This window comes from Bacillus rossius, chromosome 1 (genome assembly GCF_032445375.1).
Source record: "Bacillus rossius redtenbacheri isolate Brsri chromosome 1, Brsri_v3, whole genome shotgun sequence".
Lineage (NCBI taxonomy): Eukaryota > Metazoa > Arthropoda > Insecta > Phasmatodea > Bacillidae > Bacillus > Bacillus rossius.
This window is the reverse complement of record NC_086330.1, coordinates 93,378,571-93,397,012: the sequence shown is the minus strand read 5'-3', so window position 1 is coordinate 93,397,012 and position 18,442 is coordinate 93,378,571. Positions and strand designations below refer to the sequence as shown.

General features: G+C 36.2%; 1 protein-coding gene across 2 annotated transcripts in view; it reads right to left on the bottom strand.

The window, feature by feature from the left end:
- Positions 1-18,442, bottom strand: part of LOC134540202 (brefeldin A-inhibited guanine nucleotide-exchange protein 1) — a 289,907-nt gene that overhangs the window by 162,300 nt on the left and 109,165 nt on the right. For both annotated transcript variants that reach the window (XM_063382784.1, XM_063382793.1), the window contains exons 15-18: positions 11,080-11,231; positions 7,542-7,670; positions 7,159-7,288; positions 6,106-6,264 (exon numbers count right to left, since the gene is read on the bottom strand). In XM_063382784.1, the coding sequence (XP_063238854.1) occupies positions 6,106-6,264; positions 7,159-7,288; positions 7,542-7,670; positions 11,080-11,231 (570 nt within the window). The remainder of the gene's footprint in view (positions 1-6,105; positions 6,265-7,158; positions 7,289-7,541; positions 7,671-11,079; positions 11,232-18,442) is intronic.

Here is an 18,442-nt window from a genome sequence, read left to right as displayed (position 1 = left end):
GATTCTTCCATCGGCGGTCACCACGATAGCATCTCGCGTCGGAGCTTCATCGCCCGCGCCTTTTACATATTCGGTTAAGAGATGTGATCTCTCAAGTTCGGGAGTGTTACCTAACGTTTATTTTTTTATTCTTCTGGTTGGCTATTTGCTATTAGTTTAGCCAAGTAGCAATTTCGTATAATGTCTCGCGACGGTTCACCGCGACCACCCGCGCTGCCTCCCCTCTGGGATTGACTTCACTTCACTCCAACCCCAGATCGGTAAGTGGAAAAGTCTTAGTCCTGTTTGACTATTGTTGCCTCCCCGTTATCCTTTTGCCCTAACTTAATTAGTTTACTATTCTTGACCACTGGATTCCCTTTTGGTTCCAGTGGGGTTCAAGACTTGGTTCAGGAAGTGTTTCAAGACTCAGGTGAAGTTTCCTTTCAAGACTTAGTCTACCAAATTTACGCCTGTCCTTCGGAGATTGAAGCCCAGAACTTCCTAATTAGCTCCACCAGTGAACAGTCTACTATGGAACATGTTGAATATGTACTCCAGCACCAATCAGAACAATTAATGTTAAATTTATTATTGTTATTTTCATAGTCTCATTTATAAAATGTATAATACAGTAAAACCCTGTTAAAAAGTTTTCAAGGGACTGGATGTTCAAAACTTCTTAACAGGGAAAACTTCTTAAAAGGGAAAAGTAATTTCCAACGTAAAAATCAATTTTACTCAAATGACATGTGCTGTATTCACACAAAAATACACTTACTATCATTGGCATGCTGGAATAATAGAATAAATAATGACATATTTTTTATAAGTAAATTGAATTATTAAAACTGTATTTAATTTAATAAGCACATTAAAATTAGTATTATCAAAACACTACAAAAAAAGCAATAACTAACATTTATTGTAGGGATGGGATTTTCGAATCTTGGATTCGTCGAATATACCGAATCCTATGGATTCGAGGATTCGTAGGATCCGAGGTGGGATTCGAGGTAGGATTCGAGGTGGGTTATTAAGAGTTTTAGGTAGTAATTGAAAATTGTAGTGCTGGGCAAAGTTCGAAAATTTAGAACCGAACGTAAACCGAACCCTTACGTTCGGTTCGGTTCGAAACCTCATAAAATATATTCGAAAAACCGAACGTTCGTTTAAAAAAAATTACGTTTTTCTAATTTTCTAACCCCCATTTGAGACCATTCACAAAACAGCACAACAAAATTCCATTACATGTAATAATCCTACTTTTATCGCATAATCGTCGCCTCAACAGTTTCAAGTGCTGAAAAAAAAAATTATTAATTGTAGCATAACTCGCATAGAATTTTTTTCATATAGGCGCGCTTTGTTTTTTATTTACTTTAGAGATTTTTGTATGCATTTCTCGTACTACGTAATATAAACTATCGTACAAATACCAAAGGTATTGTATATTATACCTTTAACTATAGTGCGTGTACGAGAAGTGTTGTAAAATCACCAAAGATTGCGTAACCCATACGTTAAACTAAAGCGCATGTACGAGAACTCTCGTATTTCGGCAAAACTAACGTGATCAAGTTAACACAAGACAAATGCGGTAGGAAATGATTACGTAAATTACGTATTTTCAATTACTGGGATGTATTTATTTTCTTTGGCCTTTTTGGTTATAACAGTCAGGTACTGAAAATATTAATTTAATCTTGTGTATTAAAAGTACTGGTCCAGTAAATTTTACAGTACGGTATTAAGTTGACTAGCGTAGTTGCGGCAGTCATCATTATTTCTCGTGTTTTGTTTTTTCCGACGCAAATTTATATAACCACACTTCTTACATTACGTTAACAAAATTATTGTTCTTGAGGTGATTTGCGATGAGCAGGCTTACGTCGTTGAAGTTTTCTAAATGGAGAAAAGATAATGATGACCCAGATGACCCAGAACCACCCCAAAAAATGTCTAAAGTTTCTTCTGACGAGCAGCATTCTTCCAAGAAAACAGCAACTGCAGTCAGCGGGTTTTGTAATGTAGATAGGTAACTTAATTCACATTCGACTTTTTTTTAATGTCCTATTAAAAAGTGTTACTTAATAAAAATGTTATGTGTCCTTATGCTGAATGTTCGTCATCTTTATAATAATATATTTTTTTAATGAAGGTTAGTGTACACTGAAAAAGGAAGATACCTAGTCTTTTTGAAATTTAGATGGAACTTCTTCATGAATTAAAAGTATATATAAAGAAATTAAATGGAAAATGATTTTCTCTAAACTGTTTTCTTTCCTTCATTATTTATTGCATAAACTTAACTTATAAAATGTTTTGCAATTTAATAAAGCTAAGCCATATGTTTTAATTTTACATATGGCTGGAGAATTTTTCTTTCTCACCATTCAGTTAAAGACCAAAATGCTGGTGGTCGGTTCATTTTAATTCCAAACAATTATTTCTGTATGAGGTTTGGTTCGTCTCGGTTTGAAATTTTTTTGCTATGGTTCGATTCAGTTCGAAACTAGAGAACTGAGGTTCATCCAGCTCTAGAAAATTGTATACCTAAATAATATTATAAAGGTAACGGAAATAGCACAAACATAAGATAAACTACGCTGCATTTTGTCAATTAGCATAACTACTCGATCATTTCCAACCTTCAATAATATAACATTGCAGAAAAAAACTTAATTTTTTTTAATGGTGTCTGTTATACAAACGTATTTTATTGAAAACATAGGAAGGATTAATGTAACAGAGAATTAGACGGATGAAAACTTACGTGTGTGGTTTTTGAGGTTATTTGTCTATTTTATATCAGGTGTACATACACTATGCACTTATTTTATAATTTTATAAATACACATGTAATTTTTTTTTTTAATAACATGTGAAATTTAGTGTGGGACTGGGATTCGAGATTCGATGACAAACACTGAGGATTCGAACAAGGATTCGGATTCGACCAAAATGTGGATTCGTCCCATCCCTAATTTATTGTTTTAAAAAATATACGCAAATAATTCAAAGAAAGTAATAGCTGGCGGTATATTGATTACTTTGTTTTCGTCACGTGACTTTAAATGGAAAATTGGTGTACTGATGGAACAGCCTCTAGTCCCTGAGAATGCAAGCAGGTGATTGGTCGTGCGGCGTGCGGCACAGGTTTCGAAGACCGTTGGCGTTTCTCATTTGTCAGTTAAGCCACGAATGAGGAAAATGTTCTGCAAGTGGAACAGCCTCTCAGTCCAAACAAACGCAGGCATATGATTCGTCGAAATACACACAAGTAACAGCGTGTGGCGTGCGGCGCAGCAGGTTTTTCGACGGTCTTGCTCTGTTCAAATTAACTACCGTATTGGCCCGAATATAAGGCGACCTTCAGTTTCAGGAGGCCAAACAAATGAAAAAAATAATTTTGGTAGAAATTAATGTGAATATTCATTAGACATACGTTTTGTGTTGATAAATCCATTTTGCATTTATGTATACAGCATTTAACTTTCCATTTCACTTAAGCTACGTATTACTATTTAGTAGTGTGTTAAACGTAACAAAGCAAACTAAGAATGCATCTTGCCGGAACAAAACAAGTGGCTAGCTGCCATGGTGAAGCATACGGCCATGAATAACTTCGGTGATATGACCGCGAATGTTTGTCCATATTACTCTCTGACAGAGAGTCTCTGTCCTATGAATTTTAAAGAATAATCTATGAGAATTATGATGTTTGAAAGGTCTTTACATAAATAAAGCGTGGGTTACTGTGAAATTATTAAAATAGCTTTTGAAGCAACGTACCAAATTCCTGTAAATATGGCGTCTTCGTGCGTGTTCGGTAATGTTTGTTTTACAACAAAGAAATATTGTAGAAAGACAGTTGGCAGCCGTGAATTTCCAAACATTACATCTGAAATGTTCTTAACATTTTCTGTTTGTAAACGTAAACAATCGTTCTGAAAATAGCTGTGATATTTTAGTACAAATATTTCCGTTAAAAATCTTAAATTAAATTACCGTAAATATTAACACGCGATTGTACACAAAGTACAAATATGAATTGTGTAATAAAAGGTTGCCATTTTGAGATGCTTCAACATTCACATTTTTATTCAAGAAAAAATATTTTAATTTTCAACTTTAAACAATTGTGAATTACTGCAATATTGGGTGGATTTATCATTTTCCCCGTGTGAGGTAACGATGTTTTAGTTAATATAAAAAATCGTGAACATTTTGTTTAACAATGTTTCTACTGCAGCTTTCAGCTTGGAACAAATGTTAGCGGTGCTGACGTCTTGTGTGCAAAAATAAGGCGTCTTCCAATTTTCGCACCTCTCGTTTGTGTAAAAATGGCCGCTTTATATTCGGACCAATACGGTATTAAACGTTTGGAAATATGTAAATTTTTTTAATTAACCTTAAAAATGGTTGCAAAGCTTAAAGATAAACGATTTTTTTTATTTTTTCCCACAATAGCTGAACGTTATATGCGGGAAGCATATATAAAGACAAACGTTATGAAAGGGAAATATTAACTTAGGGATATATGGAAGTGATCAAGGGAATAATTTTTTGAACTTAATAAACTGGAAAACGTGTTACGCGGGAACGTCTTAAGCGAGTTTTACTGTAAAATTGTTTTTAATGACTTCAAATGGCCTGGGTCCCCCTTAAAATAATTAATTATTAATTCCAATAATTGTAATTTTGTAATTGGAAGAACATTAAAATAAGATAATGCAAATTTTAATCAACAATAAAAAGGGTAAATTTTAAGCAAACATATTTGTTTTTCACTTCAAATACGATCCTCCTTCCTAGTTTCCATTGTGAGAAAAAACTAAATTTTTTTGTTGCCCCCTTGCGTCCTCTGAGTATACACTAGTTACTGTTTCACCGACTTGATACAGCTTCCAGAATTTTCGTAACCATGGATAAAGTTTCTTTAACTACTCAAGGGGCACAACCTTCTTTATCTTATCTCTCACGCACACTTGAAGCACCTAATACGTCGTCTCCTTAAATACAATACATTAAGTTAGGAATACCTTAGAAGTGCAGAATCTTCAACAATGCTTTGCAAAATCAGGCCAAAATTGTAAGCAAATCAAAATCTGTGTAAAACTGCGTGTGTTGTGAATGATCGTTCATAGAATGAAGTCAAAAATGTTACCAAATCAAAATCCAAAAACAAATGCGTGTGTCGTCAACAATTATTCACAAAACCAAACCAGTAGTGTAACTAAATCGGCATCCAAGAAACAAAGCTTAATAAGTCGTCAACAATCACTAATAAAAACCAAGAGAAATCCGAATCAACAAGCGAGAGTAGCGTATCCACAAGTGAGCAAGATCACAGTAACCAGTCGCAAGACAAAGGCACGGGACCGGGACGGCAATAGACGCGCACGTAGATGATATCAGGTGATGCGCGCCTTTTACCGGTATTGGCTATCGTGGACAGTCTAGAGGGGTGGTATCTATTTTTAGCCATCTTTTGTATGCCTGCCTGCTTACAGTACAGCGCTTGCCAAGATAAAAGTGAACACATAGCGCCCAACAAAGTGTAACAGACTTGTTTTTCAACCAATTTTACTCAAATTTTCGACTTTCTCTGCTCAAATTTTTCACGGTTTCTCAAAAAACGGTTGTATAAACGGAATTTACGCATCAGAGGGGGGTCGCATCGGCGGGATTCTACTGTATGCATTTAAATTATTTTCAGGTTTTACCCTAGAAAGACCTGATGATTTATTTTTCTAAAAACTAAAAAAGCATTACTTTTATTTGTATGCATGATAATTAAGTGTTTAAATGAAATGTATAAAAAATCTTTGTGCACATTAATATATGCTAATTTTTAAAATCATAGAACATATGCTAACTTTGAAAAAAAATAGAAATTTTTTCAGTCCTACTTGTAAATTAGTTATGAAAACCAAACATGAATATTGTCCTGTGGGAAAAATAAAGAAAAAAAAAGAAAACAGTGATATCAGCATCAATACATTAAATAAAGACCTAAACTGGACTCAAAATTAGTATTGGACCTGCACTAGAAAAATGCAGGCCAATCACATGAAACTTCTGTTGAGCTGCAGGCCTAGGTGTTGATACTGTGATACTTACGGTCCAGGGAGCTGAGATTCAGTTTGAGATGGTCGTGTTCATGGTATGCACGAGGCCCAGAGATAAACTGCGGTCGCACTCCCGTCCCCACAAGCTGTGCCAGTTCCAGCTGCGAGATGCACTTCACAATGTCGAGCCACGACGAGCCCAGATAGTTGCCTGTGCGACAGCAACATACATTAAATCACTGTCATAAAAAATATTTTTAAAATTAATTTTAACATAGAAAACATTTTTTTCTCACTTCATTGGGGTCCATAAAACATTTATCTGTAATACAATAAAATAAAAGAGAAATATATATGGAACCATAGCAGAGAGGTGTAAAAGAAAAAAAGGAACAATAACTGGCCATGCATTTCCTTAAACCAATCAAATTTTAAGTTTGAAAATTGTTTTGAAAATCCAAGTGGTTGGAGGAATAAAAATAAGAGTATTATCTATTATTAAAAATTTTTACCTACAAAAATAATGTCAGAGAAAAACAATCTAAATTTATCAATTATTCATTTTAGCTTCATAGATGTTAAAGTTTTCAATTAAAAATTTTGGGACCGAGACCCACATGGTGTATCTATTGATAATAAATAATTAAAAAAGTTATTCGCTTTGAAATATTGAATCAAGCATCAAATATTTTTTTCAAATACTCACAGCATACTATTTGTTAACATGGAAGATCTATTATAAGGGTACAATTAATATTTGTATATCTAATTGATATGCCATGTGCTAAATTTTTTAAACTCATTATGCAAGTATTTTTTTGAAGTAAGATTTTTTTAAGAGCTTTTTACTCTAATATTCTTAAATGGCTTACAAGAGAGCATAAAATAAACTTACAGTAATGTAAAAAAAAAATCAAAACCGTTGTTGGTAAAAAAATTCATTAAATATATGGAAATATATAATTAAATATCATTAACACATGTTTACATATTTTTACAAAGCAATTCACAAAGAGATAGTATTTAATTACATAAAGCCCACAAGGGAATTAATGTTAAATAAAACCATACACAGTAGACACACACTAAGAGTTCAGTGACGTACCATCAGTGTGAGCTACTGTGATGAGTGTCTTGATAGTGTCTATGTTCTTTGCCTTCATCTCTGTAATTGGAGAGTTTGCAGTAAGAAGAGTGAACCTTGCTAGCGCCTGAACATAAGCATCTCGTTCCAGCTGCAACATGTACAATGAACTTGTAGTAAAACTCGGTTGAGACATTTCTCACTTACCAGGGGTGTGCAAAGACAAAATGTCTTACAAGTAAATATTTACATACTATGGTTGTAGTTAAATAAAAAATAAAAATTCATAACTTTCCTGTGTAGAGATTTTTCCACAATTGAGAGGTGGTCGTAATAAACATAACAAGGGAGACTTACTGTATACTTAAAATAAAATCATAATGTTCATGGAAATAGTGACTCACTGTCATGTGAAAGATGCAAGCAATCCGAATGGCGCAACGAATTCCATCCAAACACAATGAAGCTATTTCAGGGTCATCACAATCTTGCAAACCCACAGAGAACGCTGCGAGGAATGGAGTCCAAGCCATCTACAAAATCCAAAGAGTTAAAAAATGATGGATTAATAATAGCTGAAAACACATAAAAGTTAACTAAAATAAAATCAATATTTCCTTAGAAAAAAATATTTATCACAAATTGGCTTTAAATAAATAAGCGATAACTTCTGAAAATCAGCCCTGAAAAGCTGTGCATTAAGAACCTATTGCAGACTTAAAGACAGATTTAAACCTGGAGGTTATGTCTAGACATCTGCGAATTGTGATTTTTCCGTTTGAATCGAATTCAAATCGAATTTCAAAAAAATTCACGAGTTTCAAATTTTGTTCGAATTGAATTTGAGAATTTTTATTAAAATAACATAGATCATTAAATTTTTTTAGCATACCACCTTTGAATAACTTGTCACATAATTCACAGTTTAAATCAAGTATTTAAAATTAAAGTGAGACTATATTGAAGAAGCACAACCAGATTCTCAAAAATTTTAAAAAAATCAAAAATTATAATTATGTCTGTAGCACTAACATAAAATCATACTAATTACTGTATTTTGTAAATTTACAGACTGGCAATAATTAGTGTGTTTGAACGTTTGACAGTTTTAGTTGGTTATTTTATAAAGTGGAACATGGCTACGCACATTATTTATAGTAAAACTTATTTCCACTTTTCATGAGGTCAAAGTAAAAAAGTTTAAAAAGCAGGAAAGTGTAAATAAAGGGAAGACCATAAAAAGTATCACAGATTACCATATTTAGCATGTTTGACTTTCAAGGATAAAAATATTAATAAAAATATCACAGCATAAGGAAGTTGTTCAAAAGAAAAATAACAAATTTCCCGTTTTTATCGCTTCAGCATCGCACATTTTATTCTAAAATCAAGTTTGAAAATTATTTCCCGTTTTTATCACTTAAGCATCGCACATTTTATTCTAAAATCAAGTTTGAAAATTAGGGGTGAGACCATGGATGCTACTATTATGCAAAACAAAAAAAAAAAAAACAAAAAAAAAAAAGTAATCCATAAAAACAAAACCTATTCACGGAAAGTACGTTTATTTAAAAAGTAGACTTTGCGAAAGCACGCCAAATAATTTAAATTAATGAGTGATGCAATAAAACCATTTTATTCAACATAAAAAAAATAAATAGAAACCCATGACAAGAACGTGATTTGTAACTACAGAAGAACCTCTTTAATTTGTGATGGTCGGGTCCGAGATAATCAGGATTACCGAATTTCACGGACTAGCGATTAAAAGCCCGGAAGGTCTTATCAAGCTTCTCAGACACCGGCGTGTAGTTGGGTTAAGGCCAAGGTCATGTGACGTAACATCTCCCGAGGCTTACTGCGCCTTGGCAGCAGATGAATAAAAAAATAGTAAACTCCCCTTTATTCTTGTTAATTTGGACCCACCGATGCCCGGATAATTGAAATCCTGTAAAAAAAAATAAACCCGGATAATCCGTTCACGGTAAGGGCCGTCTTCAAATTAGTGTCTCGGCTTAAAAAAATACAGCACTGCCTAGCCATTAGTTCACGGTCATTTACAACAGTCGAAAAGGGAAAGATAAGATCGTGCTGACCTTGCACACATAAATTTTGGGTATGCACGCCCCCCCCCCCCCCCTCCACCTCCCCGCCCTTCGTACAGCCGAATGCCAGGCGCCTGCCGCGTTGGCGGGCGGAAAGTAACTCAGCAGTACGTGAAACAACATTCAAAAAAACGGGAGACGGGAAGCAGAGTAAGGACATCCCCCTCAAGTTTAAAGAGTGATAAATGTGACAGCTGAAAGGGGGGCGACACAAAGGGTCGGTACAAATAGCGTTGCAGAGTTTGGCGGCCCACGCGATGGCATGCAGTGTTTGCCGGCCGCCGACCCGCGTGACGTTAATTTTAAGCGGACAATTTTTACTTCTCTTTTTTTTCTGCACTTATAAATCGTCCCGGATTATCTGATTCCCGAATTAGCGCGTCACGGATTAACGAGGTTCTACTGTATACGCATAACGATCGTGTGGGTTAACTCGGTTCCTGACAGAGCGCGCGCGTGCATGCAGTCTGCGAGCTATCGATATAAATCTTGGACTACGTGCGCGCGCTCTATACGGGAATACAGGAATCAACACAACCAAACTGGCGTTGCTTACGTTTTATAAGCGGCATAAAGCGACTCCCGAGACGTTAAAGATGAAGTTTTTAACTTTTAAAAAGTCTTTTTAACACAATTTACACATCAGATTACTTTGAAATAGGATTAATTAAGTTAGTAAGCAGAACGAACGGCATAAACTGCGTAAAGCAATAGGCGCGTTGTAAACAACTGGAATTTATTGCATTACATCAAATGAGGTTAAAACGGGACAGAAAAACAATGGTTCAATTAACGGGAAAACGTAAATAACGGTAACGTAAATAAGGTGTTTCGCTGTATAATTTTTGTAAGTGGAAGATGTAATCGTCCATTTACATTTATTTAAACATGGGGGGGAGGGGGGGGATGTCTTATATTAGTGTATACGGACCAGATTTTGCAAGTCGAATTATTGTAAAATGAATTCGATTCGAATTTACGAATCGAATATCAAAAAATTCGAACTCGAATTCGGAAATTTCGAATATTCGCAGAACCCTAGTTATCTCGCTTTCACTCATTATACATCTTTCATATAAATACAAAAAAAAAATTACATATTAATATGTAGTTTAATTACATGCATAGAATATTAACATACACTAAAGATTACTTTAAAACAAAAATTATACTAACTAATGCAACATGAATGCTTAAAATGCAAAATATCTTAAGGGCACATTTTTTAAGCAATAGTAATATTAAGAGTTTATCAATATTGTATTATTAAGACCAGAGAAAAAAATTATAGTGAAAGGTCTATAAACCAACACATTCTGAAATCAGGTACCAACCCAACTGCTAGCATTCTATTTATCGGGTGAATTCTGGTTGTTGATCTTGACAACCAGGTCACATTTCTGCACTGTCAATGTTTTTAGTCAGCTCAGAGTTTATCATTACTGTTGGTTTTTATGGCAATACATTTTCCTGTATTCTAGCATTATATTTTACATTTACATATTGACTTTTTTAAAAAGCGATCATAAACACAGAGACAACATATATCACAGTTTTTTTTTACAGACCGGTAATGATTATTTTATTTTCTTTCTATAAAGTAGCTTATTAAAACATGTTTTAAAACAATATATTAATTATTAATATATTAACTTTTCTTTGGCATTCCCATTTAAACTATATGTTCTGTAATCCAGAATTACCGTTGTCCCGAACATGCCAGAGTACACACCTTCCATTGTAATAATGAAAAACACATTAGACAGAGAGTGATAATAAAAACATTGATTGCTCGAATTATAAAAGCTATAACCATGGAAAATGCTGGCAAACGAACCTTGAACATGGGCCGGACGTGCTCCAGGTGCTTGGCAGATGTGAACGGGGCTTGGACGTGGCTCACAGACTCCATCAGATTCTTAGCTGCCGTTGAGATCACCTCCATCTCCATGTTCCACAGGAACCTCCTGCGCTTCTCGCTTGAGATCACTGTACAAGTGCAACAGTAGCAAGATGAGCCCATGCTGAAGGTTGCCCAAGTTAAGAGTAAAGCACAAGATATTATGAGTTTTTTTTGTATAACTAATTCTGAAGGAGCAATAAAAATTCATACACTATAAACATCCTGTTTTTACTATGAACTATACTCATCATCTTCTCGACGGAACCACCTTCCACGGCGGCATGATTACCGACACTGCTGGCAGAGATGCTAGTGGCACTATCCATAACTAATAGCGCAGGGAATCCAAATTTACACACAGTCTTTAATATATGTAGTGTGTCAAAGTCACAACATAATATACACAAGTCCAAACATAACCGCCCACCTGCCAGCAGGTGCTAGTGGTGCTACCGTAGCAAGTAGCATGGGAAATTCAAATTTACGCAGAGTCTTTCATATACAGAGTGTCTCAAAGTCACAACACATATACACAAGTCCAAACGCGACCATAAACCAAAACAGTTGGAGTTTCAGTTTCTCATCATAAAAATAAAACATAGTATCTAGAAAATGCACATGAACATTTAGTAGGGGGAGCACACGGGTTCTGGGGCACTGTAAACAATTCAACAGATGGGCGTGGCACCACGTGGCCGGGTGGGGCGTGGCCGGGACCACGTGGAGGGAATCCTCAAGTGGTTGTTGATGTCACGTGGAGCATCGTCTGCTCGTGCGACGCATCTTGGTTCTAATTTAAGAAGCTAGGGAGCGCTAGTGTCGCCTACCACATTTAATTTTACAAGTACAAAAATGGGAGTTATCGCGGCGGGGGGAATTCGATCCATCAACCTTTGGATTGGTAGTCAGCAATGCTAACCACACGGCCACGAGGCCAGTTAGAAATAATAATTTAAGATGTTGTATATATGCTTATAAAAATTTTGTTTTGTGCTGTGGAAGTTTTAAAAATGTATATATTCTGCCATGTTTATTTTTTTATAGTAATAGGCGGGAAATTTAAACAAGCAGCATTGGCTGCAATCGGCTGCCATGTTTATTTTTTTTATAGTAATAGGCGGGAAATTTAAAATATATTGTCGGCTGCTTTGCGACTGCTATTTTTTTTTTTTAGTACTAGGCGGGAAATTTAAACAAGATGCATTGGCTGCTAGTCAACCGCCATGTTATTTTTTTTATAGTACTAGGCGGGAAATTTAAAACATATTATCGGCTGCTATGCGGCCGCCATGTTAATTTTTTTTATAGTACATGGCGGAAATTGAAAACATATTGTCGGCTACAAGGGGCCCGGCATTTTTTTCGTCGACATTGGAAAAAAAAAATAATTTTGGTTGCTAGGAAGTATCCAGAACAGCCAACCTAGAAAAATAAAATAATTTTATATATGACAATCGATTGCTGTAAACCGCCATCTTGTAGCATAGCATACAAGGCAGCCATATTTTTTACCATTATAGTCATTGGTTTCTTAAAGTTTGAATGTAAAAAAAATATTTCGGCAGCCACTACTGTATGACTATAGTAGTAGGCGCCAAATTCAAAACACACACTAGAGGGCAGCCATGTTTATTTTTTATAGTACTAGGCACCGAATTCAGAACACACATTAGAAGACAGCCATTTGTTTGTAGTACTAGACCAGTATAGTTATATTATGCTTAATTTGTTACGTAGCATGTCTGCCATCTTGGATACCACTATAATGAAGAAAAAAAAGCTATAGGCATTACCTATGCTTATAGCATTATTTATGTGTTAATAAAAATACTTTAGGTATATTTAGTACTAGTCGGCGAATTCAAACACCGTTTTTTTTGTGTGTTAAAGACATATGTTCTCTTGTTGTGATATATTTATATTGTTTTTTCCAGTAATTAAATATACAGTGGCAACTACTAAAAAAAGGAATATTATTTATAATATATCACCCATTTTATTATAAGTATTCTTATTATGTCACACACAGTTTGTAACGTACGCTGGGCTTAAGATAAATGCTCAAAAAATGAGTAAGTAAAAAAATAAGGCCTTGGAAGCGTCAGCCCACAAACAAAAAACAGCAATTATAATCACAGAGGTGCCCAGACGTCATACAAAGGAATTTACTTATAACCAACTAGAAACTCTAGGAGGCTATGTGGATCGAGGATGAGTAATAATGAAATAACAAGAACGCTTGTTTGATTTATATAACTGCCCTTTTACTAAAATTATTTACTTAGCTTTTTCCTTTCTTTTATCTTCATCTTTTAAGTACACATGTATTAAAATACATTAATTACAAACAGGAGGGAGCCCCGGGGCAACAAAATACATATAAAAGTAAAACAACCACATCTCTTAAACTTGACCCAGGTTTGACGGGACCTCGCAGGCTCAAAAGAAAGACAATTACATTTTGTTTTTAATTTGCTTTTGAAATGAATTTAACCAAATCCTATGTCCTGAAAACTGGTGGTCCTGGCACCGGAGGTTTCTGTAGATTAAAGTCCAGAAGAATTGGATTTATGAATAAACTGGTATGTCGACCGGTGTGGGGAGAAAACTTGTGACAGCATGAGCCCAATCACGGACTGCTAATTTTGGCAGAGAAGTTCCATTCTAAATCTTGCAGCTAAATCTTGCACCCCGCCTGTAACCAAAGTTCCAAATTGCTTAGCCTGGTTAACAGGCGGCTAAAGCTGGGCAAGACTACGCCCAGGGAAAGGCAAAAAATAGGGGGGGGGGGGGGGGGGGGCAGCGGGGTGAAGTCACGTTAGCTGGCTCCAGGATTAGAGTAGGCAACTCCCCGCGCGGAAGTCCGTGGTAGCCATGACGAGAAAAGTGAAGAAATAATTTAGATCAAAAAACTAGCACGGGCAGCCAAAATTTAAACACATAAAAATAAGGCATCTATGCCTTGACGTTCGAAACTACATGACGCAGTGTCAAGTCTTGGAAATGATACTGAGATGAACACTCTCGAATCACGACGCGTGGACCGTACTGTCCAGATGCTGCCCACAGAATGTTAAAAAATGGCGTCGGCACGCCTAATTAAAGAAAAATACAGCACCCATCCAAGAAGGGGGGGTGATGATGGCCCGAAGGTATCCAAAAATGCCCGAAGGGGCGAAGCAGACTGCAAAAACGCTCGCCGCGCGCTCACCAGGGTCGCGGGTGAACTAAGGTCGCAATCGCACTGCGCCTGCTTCCAAAGTCGATTATGACAAGCTGTCTCTTATGGGAGGTATGAGTAGTGCGCTCTGGCGGCCAAAATGAGACTCTGGCTGGAGGGTCACAGAAACGTCTGCTAGAGTGCACTGGGCGCACTCGCAACCAGCGGCCAGAGCAAGGTTAGGGATTTTTGCCGCCGCTAGGCTTCGCTGATGGCTCTGTTGGACAAGGGCGTATGTCCTTGGAGAGACCATTTACCCTGAGCAGGTTCACTAGAGGTCAATGCTCCGGGTTGAATTTCCCGAGAAGCCACAGGTGGGAGATGAGGGAAGGGGGGTCAAAACTTGCTATGTCGCCTGGGAAATGCGTCGTGTGGACCATCCCGAGGCGTCGCCAAGGACTGTAATATACTCCTCGACGTGCTGCCAAACAGCTTACCTATGCTTGCCTCCGAGAACTGAAAGATGCTAGCGCAGGGCTTGGGGTAGTGTTCCCTAGCACGAAAAGTCAACTGTTACAGGGAGAAAATGTGATGCAAACTGCAGACGAGATGCTGCGATAACCAATCGTCAGCAAAAGTATCTAATTGGGCCTGCGAACAAGCGCAAGTGCACTGGGATGCACAAGATCACGTCGGAGAGTACAGTAATGGAAACAAAATTAAATGAAAATAAAAATGCAACTTTATATTTTGAATTCCTTCTTTAAAAATGATAAATTAAACCTAAAATTCAAAACTTGTGCCAGAATATTATGATAAACGGCACAAGTTGACCTTATTCATAACAAAAATAATTTTTTTTAAAAGGAATGTCTTGTGCATATATAGAGAGTATTCTCGCTCATAGTCATTATATTAAATTTTTATATATTGCCAATGTGTACCGCGCGAGGACCTTGCAGACACGTGGCGACTGCGCTCCCCCTCCTGATTTAATAACAACCAAGACGGCCTCCCGCGTAGGGACCGCCAGCCACCAGCGCTCGGCGCCACGGATAGCAGAGAGCTGTATAGTCTTTCAATAAATATTATTTAGATTTACCTCAAGTTAAAATACTTTTTTTCCACACTTAAAATAATTTGTGTTCCTGTATACAAATGTAATTTCTCCCAAGTTAAAATATTTATTCCCCCACACTTAAAAAATTACGTGTACCTGTATACAAAATAATGTAATTTCTCCCTAGTTAAAATATTTATCCCCCCACCCATTTAAATATTACTTGTATATGCATTATTTCAGTTAATTATAAAAATAGTATTTCAATTTAAAAATAACATATTATGTGTAATAAATTTTTTTTTACTCCAGTTAAGTGGAAGGAAGTTGTGTATGTGTTATTAACAGAGATACCTGTACCTGCCATTTGATTATTACCAGGCAAAAGTAACTTGTAATTTCTTTTGCGATAGTCTCATTTACGTAACGTTTCTTTTAAAAATAAAAAAAATTGGTTGTCTGTAAGGTGGGTTTATGGACGATAGTTTGACGTGATGTCATAACAAAAAATTGATGATATGATTGCATACTTTTATGAATAAAATTGAATTCTTTTTATTGAATTATCACTATTTTGTATGGATACAAAGAAGGAGTGAAATGAAATCTATAATTTAATTAAAAAATTTACTTTTATTTGCACTCATTAATTCAAATATGTTTATTACTTTAACAAAGAGATTATTTTAACTATTACTTTTATACATGTTCGCTATTTAACTTCTTCCAATCTGTGTTATTCTGTTAAGGATAGGACAATGATAGGAAAAGTAGGAAACGAATGGGAGTGTTTCAAGTTTAATGTGCCTCGAAAAAGTCTAATCGATGGTTGTTCCAATCGAATGGAAGAGAGATAGATGCAGCGCAAGCGTACAATGAGCGTAACAGGACACAGCGTAATGGGACAATGTGCGTAACGGCACACTTTTTTGTGCGTGCAGCCGGCGTTCATCGATTTATTAGACGTCACGTCAAAAAAGGCAAGAATATTCATCTACCTTATGACAGTAATCATTCAAACACAGAATGACGTAAGGGAAGATAATGGTCATGCATATGGAAAGATAATGGTCATGTATGTGGGAAGATAATGGACAAACACATTATCATTCACACACAGAATTATAAAAATCATATAACACACAGAATCATACATTTAAGATACCTAACTCACCGATGATGTGCAGGAAAATGGCTTACCCAACATATTATCTTTGCCCTCGGACTCTGCAAGAATGCTAGGAGGAAGAGGTTAGCAAAGAGCAATGAAAATGTTACACTGCAAGCGCATGAAAACAATTGCGCCACGGACTCGATCGCAATACTAGGAGGTACAGGTTAGCAAAGAGCAATGGGCGTAACTGGACACAGCGAAACAGGACAATGTGCGTAACGGGACACTTTTTTGTGCGTGCAGCCGGCATTCATCGATTTATTAGACGTTGTCATGTCAAAAATAATGTATGTATATTTCTCACATCAGTTTTAATATCTCTTACGAGTAGCGCATTGCTACAAATTAGATTAAATATTACGTGTGTTTTCCAGACAAAAGTAACATCCTACGTGTTACAGCAGTCAACTAGTTTTAAAAACTTTTAATCAGACATGTATTCCCAATCACAGAAGGGGAGGTAGGCTAGAAATACAACGCAGGCGACAACCAGCCAGCCAACACAACCACGTAGCTCTTTACACGTATTAAAAATTACTTGTGCCTGTATAGTATTTACTATACAAATGAAGGGCCCCGGGGAAGAACGATCAATGTCCATTTTTTTTGCCAAAATGAGTTATTTACCAGTGGAAACCGGTAGCTTAGAAGTGACAGAAAACATCTGTGAAATCATCCGGGGCCAGAAAGATCATAGTCCCTTAGTTATAGCAATAATAAGATAGGGGCTAACGGGCAAGAATGATCATAGTCCTTGCGCCGACGGGCAAGGAGGATCAAGGTCTATTCTGCCTCCCCACTCCAGTCCAGTCCACTCCAGCACCATTCCTGCAGCTGTGTTTTGTTTACTGTTTTGTCAATGCTTTAATAACAACATTCACATACATAACCTCATTTCTTCAACCTAACCTTTTGATATTGTGTATGGTGTTAATGTAGGCCTACTACAGTTAATTATGTCGAGTGATTTTAGTGGCACAGACAGTGAAGAAGGGACTAGTGTCCGTAGTGATGTGAAGAAAAGGAAGAGCACTGGTAGAATGAAGGACGTAATGAAGAAACTGCGAGCTTCAATTAATGAAATAGGAGAAGATTGCAAGTGCTTTTGCCACAAATGTTTTGAGGTTATTTCGCCTGAGGAACGGCACCAAATTATATCTAACTTTAATGCACTGGGTGATTACAATAAGCAGAATCAGTATTTAAGTAGATTGATCAGTGTTATTCCCGTTCAGTGGCGTCGCAATAGAAAGGATGATGCAGAGGCAAGTGATTATGTTTCTTCTTATTGTTATCGTGTACGTGCTCGGATCAATGGTAATGATACATTGCAAGACATTACTGTTTGTCACAAAGCCTTCATAGCCTTACACGGTATCACAAACCGCCGTGTACAAACTATTAAGAAACATTTGACTGAATTTGGTAATTCTAAGACAGATGGTCGAGGTAAACACTAAAACAGACCAAATCAATTAAGTGAGGAAACTAGATCTAAAGTGTTAAATTTCATTAAATCTCTGAAAGGAAGAAAATCTCACTATTCATTAAAAGACACTTCAAAGGTTTATTTACCTGCAGAGCTAACTAAAGCCAAACTACACAGAATGTTCAATGAGTCTAATAAAGAGCATACTATGTGTTTAACAACTTTCTGTGAAATTTTTGATTCCAATTTCAATATCAGTTTCGGATACCCTAGAAAAGATACGTGCAGCACCTCTGACTTATTAAAATCAGAAATATCCGTACTAGAAGGAAAAATGCTTAATCCTATTGACGAGGAAACTAGAGCATCTTTAGAAAAGGAGTTGCTGATTAAAGAAAAGGAGAAGAAAGTACACTTGGCAAGAAGTGAAAAGTTTTATTCAATAAAGAAAAAGATTCATAAAGAATCCAGAAA